Source organism: Perca fluviatilis, chromosome 20 (genome assembly GCF_010015445.1).
Source record: "Perca fluviatilis chromosome 20, GENO_Pfluv_1.0, whole genome shotgun sequence".
Classification (NCBI taxonomy): Eukaryota; Metazoa; Chordata; class Actinopteri; order Perciformes; family Percidae; genus Perca; species Perca fluviatilis.
Window position 1 is genome coordinate 7,764,271 of NC_053131.1, and position 8,814 is coordinate 7,773,084.

General features: G+C 39.0%; 1 protein-coding gene across 1 annotated transcript; it reads left to right on the forward strand.

The window, feature by feature from the left end:
• Positions 1 to 533: 533 nt before the first annotated feature.
• LOC120548893 (phospholipase A and acyltransferase 4-like) lies at positions 534 to 8,089 on the forward strand. Its single transcript, XM_039785404.1, has 3 exons — positions 534 to 551; positions 7,445 to 7,547; positions 7,799 to 8,089. Exons 1-3 carry the CDS (start codon positions 534 to 536, stop codon positions 8,062 to 8,064), a joined length of 387 nt encoding a protein of 128 aa, XP_039641338.1. The 3' UTR covers positions 8,065 to 8,089.
• The last annotated feature ends 725 nt before the right edge of the window (positions 8,090 to 8,814 follow it).

The window sequence follows — 8,814 nt, forward strand, 5'->3', positions numbered from 1 at the left end:
GCTCACATGCCTACATCTACGTTTCCAAAGTTATACAACGCCATATGACAGAAGACAAAATATTTAACCCAATAAAGGATTTGCTGCTTTTCATTTTATGACATTAAACCTACCTGTTCGCCAATATTCCCAACAACAACCGTATTCCAACCTCATTTATCTTGCAACTAACATCAACGGAGCTTGTTCTGAATTGGTTCGAAACAACTTGCAACGATGCACTCTTAAGACGAGTGTTGAAAACAAGGTTCACCTTTCATCTTACACCAATTTCAAAACTGATCTTCTGATATCCGGGTGGTGACATAGAGCCTATAGGCTACAACGAAAACAATTCAAAGGTTGGGCGCAAACTATATTTCAAATTTCTTAAACAGAACTTTGTAGCCTATTGTAGGGGTTTCAAATACGTAGTTATTTTCCGTCGTAAACATAACGTTGTAGGCTATTCGAAACGTAGAACAAGGTCAATAGAAATATTGCTTCTTTTCATATCCAAGGTAGCCTATTGTAGCTGTGAGAGCCTCGAGATCATGCGTTTCCAGCCCAGGGTAACCAGTTGTTTTAGACCCATTGTTTCACAATCCGTGTGTCGCCTGGTAGAATTTATAACAAATCCTTGCACACTGACAGCGATGGTTAGAGTGCACGGTATCGTTACGTTTTTAAGCCTAAATCAAGGTAACCTGTTGTTTCGGAATACTCAGATAAACAGTGATTCATGGCCTACTGACCGAAAAAAAAAAGTCATGTCCTGGTAGCTGGTGTGATAAACGTGATAGTGTAGTGGATGGTGAAGTGGACTCTTAAGTTTTTATTTTTGCTGAGGGAGGTACGAATCCAGCGCGACACGGATCATCCTAAATACTTTTAAAACACATTTTCCCCGCTGTACAATGTTATAGTAATGGTGGGCCCATTTTCAGTTCAGTTCAGTATAGTTTTGATTTGAGTTGCGGTACGCAAAGGCCAGCAAAATGTTTATGAATATGTAGCGAATCTGTTGACGTGGGTAGGTTGATAGGTTTACACGGCATCTGGACAGGCTCGGAAACCAGTAGGTGGAAAAACCAGAAGGCACATAACACCGGCAAACGCAGTGGAACTTCCAGCCGAAATCTACATACAGGTCGTCCTGGACTACGTGATAGATCCTGCCGATCACCACTCTGTCTTTGGCCGGTCCGATCTGGATCAGCGGGGACCGGCGCAGCAGCGAGACGAAGCGGTGTTCCTGCCCGGGGAAAGAGACGCTGTCGCCGGTGTTATAGCCCTACTGGTTTCTACCCTAACTGGTTTCCGTATGTTGTGTTTACCTAACAGCTGCCGATGTGGTCCGCCTGTGTCACCAGATTCGTCACATAATCACAAACATATTACTGCCGATTTTCAAATCGTTTCCCAGATCTACTGTCGCAAAAATTTTGTCTAAGTAATCGCCACATCACAGCCACCTACAACAAACAAAAAAAGATCTAAAAACAATATAACCATTCAAGTTCGGGTCGAGCTGGTTTCGATCTTGTGGCATAAATATAATAGTTAACACCTAAGTCGGCAGCTCTACACAGTGAGCTATCAAAGCTCTGAATGAAGCTGCTTCCAGTCACCTATCTATTAGCTACGTCATCACCCAGGTAACATTTTGATTTGAGCTGATCTAAAACACCTGGTTACCTGGGCTTAGTTGAGGAAATACCCGATGGTAGTTTTCACGTTTCTTTCCTCACATCTACGGCCATATGGACTACTACTACTTCATCACAGCCACCTACTAAGCTACACATTGGGACTGATACATATGTTTTAACAGTAACGATAACTCGTGGTCTAATATTGTCGATATAGGCTACACAATTGTTACCACCGAGTCACAGAAAAGTGGTAGTAGGCTGCATGACTCAGTTTGAATGCATGGTCTTCATGATTTACAGTCATCGTCTCTCCTTCTGTGTAACCTGTATGGTATGGCATATAGTAGCCTAATATATACCTCAGAATTTGCAAAATAACGGCTTGTAATACAGTGTTAACCTACTTGAGTTTGGCCGCGAATTAACCAAGCATGTTAATGTGTCTCTAATCGAATCATTCCATCCAAACTGATGTAAAGTTGTTCTGAAATCTAACTCCGACACAGCAAAGTAGCTATTAGTATTTTTTAATGAGCTTATTCATCTTTAGTGATATGAGTTTCTCTCTGGGTTTAACCCAGTGCGCCCCTTGTGGACAAAATAAAACACCAGCATATTACAACATGAGAAACATCACATTCATAGCCTATTACAAGCCACTTCCAAAAACTAATATAGGCTACATAATGTGATTGTGGACATTACGCCTTAGCCTACATTTAAAAAGTGTTGATAGAGGAATCGCAACAGAGTCGGGTATAGCCTACACCGAAGGGAGGCTACAATATTACAATGAGGAAATTATAGGCCTATTATTGTTTCAGATCAACCCAAAACAAAATGTTCCTTTGATGTTAGCAATCACTGGGAGGCGATTAAGGCATATATACAGATCAACTTTCTTTTTCGCCTTTCTTGCAATTGTACTGATTTGTTATGAATGCGTTTTTGGAAGTGGCTTGTAATAATTAAGGCTATGAATGTGATGTTTCTCATGTTGTAATATGCTGGTGTTTTATTTTGTCCACAAGGGGCGCACTGGGTTAAACCCAGAGAGAAACTCATATCACTAAAGATGAATAAGCTCATTAAAAAATACTAATAGCTACTTTGCTGTGTCAGAGTTAGATTTCAGAACAACTTTACATCAGTTTGGATGGAATGATTCGATTAGAGACACATTAACATGCTTGGTTAATTCGCGGCCAAACTCAAGTAGGTTAACACTGTATTACAAGCCGTTATTTTGCAAATTCTGAGGTATATATTAGGCTACTATATGCCATACCATACAGGTTACACAGAAGGAGAGACGATGACTGTAAATCATGAAGACCATGCATTCAAACTGAGTCATGCAGCCTACTACCACTTTTCTGTGACTCGGTGGTAACAATTGTGTAGCCTATATCGACAATATTAGACCACGAGTTATCGTTACTGTTAAAACATATGTATCAGTCCCAATGTGTAGCTTAGTAGGTGGCTGTGATGAAGTAGTAGTAGTCCATATGGCCGTAGATGTGAGGAAAGAAACGTGAAAACTATCATCGGGTATTTCCTCAACTAGATAGGTGACTGGAAGCAGCTTCATTCAGAGCTTTGATAGCTCACTGTGTAGAGCTGCCGACTTAGGTGTTAACTATTATATTTATGCCACAAGATCGAAACCAGCTCGACCCGAACTTGAATGGTTATATTGTTTTTAGATCTTTTTTTGTTTGTTGTAGGTGGCTGTGATGTGGCGATTACTTAGACCACATTGCGTAGAGTGACTGGGAAACAATTTGAAAATCAGCGGTATTTGTAATTTTTTGATCTGGTACTGATTAAGGGATAATCTGGTGACACAGCAAAACACAGCGTTACGCGGTAAACACAATATAAAGTAGGAGAAACCTGTAGCGGCTATAACAACGGCCATGGAAACTCTACCTCACGCTGAGCGCGTCAGATTGCATGTCCAAGGGGCGCATATATATCATAAAACACATTCTCACCTGTGAACTGTTATCCCTTGCTGTTTGGTTTTTGTCATTTCTTTCGTTCCAACATCCAAAAACAGTTTGGCATCTTTAGTGCTATTCCTGCGCCACTGAACTCTACCTATCGATCTGCGCTCGATTGCTCTTCCTTCATCCTCCAAGTACCCGGATGTCTGTCTCAGTAACTTGAAATTGAATTTGCTGATCTGAATCTGAATAGTGAGAACTGAATGTGAGGATATAGAGAGTTGAATTTTCAGTGAAGATCAAATTTTATTGGATTTCAGTTACAAACGAATAAATTCAATTTCAAATTATACTATTCAGATTAAATTTTTCAATGCAATGATTCAAATTAAACAATACAATTTCAAATTATGTGATTCAAATTCAGTTTTTCAATGCAATTATTCAAATTTAGCAATTAAAATTAAAATATAAATGATTCAAATTCAGTTTCTGGTGGCACATATTTCAGCCCATATCCAATTTACTGGAGGTAAAATCTCCCACTGTTGACTAATTGTATCTGTGCACTATACCTAGTTTCCACAGCATGTCATGCCAGGTTACTGAAAAACCGGGCCTTTCTTTAATGCCCTGACACATTTATTGATTTTTTAAAAGAGCAGCAGTTGATTGTACAAACTGAGCCAAAGTCGCAATTGAAGACTTAAGTTAAGGCACGATTATACTCCGGAACGGACCCGTATACAGACAGTTGTGGATATCACGGATGCATAGTAGCTCTATTTATACTATTCACTTGGAAAACCCATTCAACACGTGCAGTAGATTGCTAGAAGTACAATTTTTGGCTTCGTAAAACATAACTATCGAAGGTGCCATGAGGAGTTTTTTGGAAACAAGCAAAGGTTAGATTTACATTCACCGTTTCTCCCCAAAACGTATTCTGTGTATTCTTGAGGTCTAACTAACATGTTGAAAGCATTTCCATCTTCATAAAACATGTGTAAACCCGATTTAAACTTTGTTTAAGTTGTTAAAGTAATAATCCCGAAGATTTACAGGGGTGCGTCCCCATTGGCTAATGAGAGTTAAGGGGAAAGTTTGAGTGACAGCTCAGCCTCAGTGCAGGTAAACTAACGTTAGAGACTCAGAGTCTGGTCTGGAGGACACAGAAGCCACTCCACAGGGGATTACTACAAGATTAATAAAGTGTAAGTATTATTAATATATATATTATCTCTGATCTACGTTAAGCATGCATGGTATAGACATTAGTATTTCGTTGTTTGTGTTAAGTGACTAGCTAGCTAGCTAGTAAAGCTTTTTTAAGTTAGCATTTAACATTAGCTATAGGCTACTGCTAACATTATCTAAAACTTGTAGCCACCAGCTACCTTACTGAGCTAATTTACCATGGGAATCATGTATTCTTCGTGAGGCCTTACTCAATGGAGCTGTATTAATTATCGGCTTCTCTCTGTAGAGACCTGCAGGACCCGAGCAGAGCTACGATGCTCTCCCAGGTAACCTTAGGTTAGTAATGTAGCTATATTATGGTCTATTACGAAAAATTATTATCCGGCTAACTACTAATTGTTGTGGTTGCTATTGGCCTGATAATACACAATGCTAGGGTATTGGTTAAGTTGTACAATGTTGAAGCTGTGAATATAATGTATTATATCTAGAGGTCGACACATACTGTACAGTACAAATGCAGTGTTGGCACTGCTTAACTGGTTCATCTTTATAGTTTTGTGCTCATCTGTACTTTCCTAGTTAGGACAAATACTGGCTATTCTAACTCTAATTACATGTCTTCTGTTGCATTTGCAAGCAGGTCAGCATAAGGAAAATGTTCATAGTGTTTTTAAAGCCTACACATTTGCTAATGCCTACTTAAAAGCAAGTTATTTTAATTGTAAATCACACAACCTTGGAAGCCTCAGTTATCAGTAAGAACTTTGTTACCATTTGATTTGTGTAAGAAACTTTGTTATAATTTTCTATCACAGCTCACATCAGGCAGCAGGCCAACCAACCAGGAGGACGTGGAGCAGCAGAGGGAGAGGAGCCTTCGATCTCTCTGTGGAGGAAACACTGTGTGCGAAGGCTTCAAACAGCCAGGGTATAGACCAATAGTGTATGTATTGATCATATTTTGCTCAAATACTCAATTAACACTTACAATAACCTTTTCTTAAGTTTTCATTGGTGTACTTGTAGTTTCTTAGTCCATTGTATGTCAATATATCCTACTACAGTATACTGCCCTGTAATTTAATTTGTGTTTACATTGTCTTACTGTAATTATATTTTAAAATGCACATAATATATTTAAAAAAAATTACATTCACCCTTGTCTGTTTGGTTCATTATATAAAAACAGGAAATAAGGTTGAGACTATTATAATGCTTTATTTTTAGTCCAATATAAAACTTCACATAAATAATGGATATTTGAACATATTTAGCTGGGGCTCCGGTGGTAGAAGAAGCTGGAACTCAGTGTCAGTCATTATTTGCAGTACATCACAGGTCAGGGTCAGTTTTTCATCACCAACAATACACAAACATACTGAGTAATTGGGTTATGTATATATTTCACATATTCAGTTTCACCTAAGGCAAGCTGTATTTCTCTGCTGACTTGTGTCTGCAACAACACTTCTGAGGGTGGTGCAGGAATATCACACAACTCCTGGACGCCTGGGATCATCTGGTCTCCTGAGCTCACTGATGGCCCACCGCTCCAGTCTGGACGACAGCCTTTTCTGCAGGACAGTTCTCTGAAGGGCTGGGATGTGGCTGTAGTCCTTCACTTCCTTGACTTCTTATTGTAAAGCTTGAAGTACCTTATTGGATGATAAAAAAGTGTTTGAAATTAGCTCAATAATAAATAATTGTAATAAAGCCTGCACTCTAGAAAGATTTTTCTAGCTTTCTGAACACTACTGGAACACTTATTTCTGGAATATTATTGATCACACTTCTAGATTCCTACCTCCACGTTGACTACATGTGTAAAGTAAGATATGGCCAGCCACCAGGACACATGCACACACGAGATGTTTGTGTCAGAATCGCAAGCAAAAACTCAGGGAGCGCAAAGGAGAAAGCTGGGAGCATGACTACAAACGTGATGGAGAGAGCAAAAGACTGATCATTGAGAAAGAAGCAGAGGGAACTGTAAACAAAAGGACATAATATCAAACAAATAAAAGACCAATAGTTTACAACTACACAAATGTTTTGTTTGCAATTTTTAAGTTTTACCTTTGAGGTGACAATTTTTTTGCTTGAGTTAGTGTTTTTTGTTTGATACTTGAGAAGTTTTGCTTGGAATTAAAGTCACAAAACTAATCCCATAGTGGTCACATTCAAAAGCAGCGCATAGTTAGCGACGCATTTTCCATCACCCAGCAGTAGTTGGTCCTCCAGAGAGTGTATCAACCACCTCGCTCATCAAGTGCCAACTGACTCAAGTCCCACTGTTTATGTCTGGGAAGCTAGACCCAACATTTTGAGTTTACAGTTTTGTCCACTGTATCTTGAAGCTGTAGCAGAAAAAGTTAACACCTGTTTTCTGGCACGTTCCTGATGTCGAATGTGACTCAGCAATAACAAAAACAGACAGGGATACTCGTCTACTGGCAATAGGAAAGGAGTCTATTGGCTATTTAAAAAACCTTTCAATAGAAGCAAATTTTGGTGAAATAATGGGTATAACTGTCAATCACCCACATGCTCGTACACATGGTAAAAAACTCCAGGGGGTACCTGGGGTACTGACTACATGTGAAGTTTATTATTTTTATGATTTATACATTTTAATTGTTTTCCTTATGATTTTAGGTTGATGCAAAGCCCAGAGACCTGATTGAAATCTCCCGTGGGATATATAATCACTGGGCCATCTACATCGGTGGAGAGGAAGTTGTTAATTTCGCTCCTCCAAGTGAGTGAAATGTTGCATTTACTACATTCATCTTGGAGGACCATTTATAACCTTTTGCGTGTCACTCTCCTTAATTATAGTTTGTTGGTAATTATGTCGTTTTTACGTGCATGTCAATGCAAAATAATAGTAAAGACCAAGACTTGATGAATGGCAACATATTGTTTGCCCCTCTATATCCCTTTCTCTATGTTTTTTTTCTTTTTATTCTAACTTCTTTCCTGTCTGTCTCTTCTATAAAACACACATAGATGATGATATTGCCTGGAAAAGCCCCAAAGAACAGGTGAAGCGTGAGAAGATCTGGGAAGTGGTCGGCAACGATAGTTTCAAGATCAACAACCTCCTAGATGACAAGTACCAGCCTCGTGAGCGTGACATCATCGTGAAGGAGGCCTGTAGCATGGTGGGTCGGAAGATGCCGTACTCTATCGTGAAATACAACTGCGAGCACTTTGTCACAGACCTACGATACGGCATTCCAGAGTCTCGACAGGTGGGTATCCTGTGGCTTTGATACTTCTGTTTGCAGGACTGCTTAAAGGGACAGTTCAAAATCTAAAAAAACAAAAATAAATATTTTCCTTCTAACCTGCTAGTCTTTTTAATACCTACTATCCATTATTATAATGCCACCAGCTGGCACTCGCATTGTGGTGCTCAAAGGGCCACAAAAAATAAATGTATTTAATACACACTACCCGTCAACTGTATAATTATGCAGAATTACTTCAATTTCTTCGGCGTTGCGATACGATTGGGGTGTGTAGTTTGGTGGAAAGAAAATAGTTCCTATTTGAAACTGCTCACAACCAGGTAGGTGAAGTATCTTGAGTGGCCGAGTCATGATTTCTGGAAAGAGACTTGAGTCTGTCATATGTATTTTTTGGCTCTTTGAGCACCACAAGGCGAGTGCCATCTAGTTCCAATATATTGAAGTTTTCGAAGAAGGCAGCCATCTCTCCGGTCGTTATCTCCAACACTGGGCAATTTGGATCAAAACAACCTACACTGATAAATAGCACTACAGGTAAGAGGAGAAAATTGGAGAGAGCCTTAAGTAAACATTAAGGCTTCTTTCAATGAGTTATAACTACAATTAGATCATTTAAATCCTGCATTGAAATGGCTATTGCTATATAGTGAGGTAGTAATTAAATGTAAATACATTTAATGTCTAGTGCAGAATAAGGCTAACCATAAATACCATCAGAAAGGGGATTGGGGAAAAAAATGTCAGTTTTATTTAAATACTTAATAATAATTT

Excerpts from the sequence above, each read along its gene's own strand:
- LOC120548893 (XM_039785404.1), top strand. Across the intron at positions 7,548-7,798 it reads TGTTAATTTCGCTCCTCCAA|ATGATGATATTGCCTGGAAA; the intron begins GTGAGTGAAATG and ends AAACACACATAG.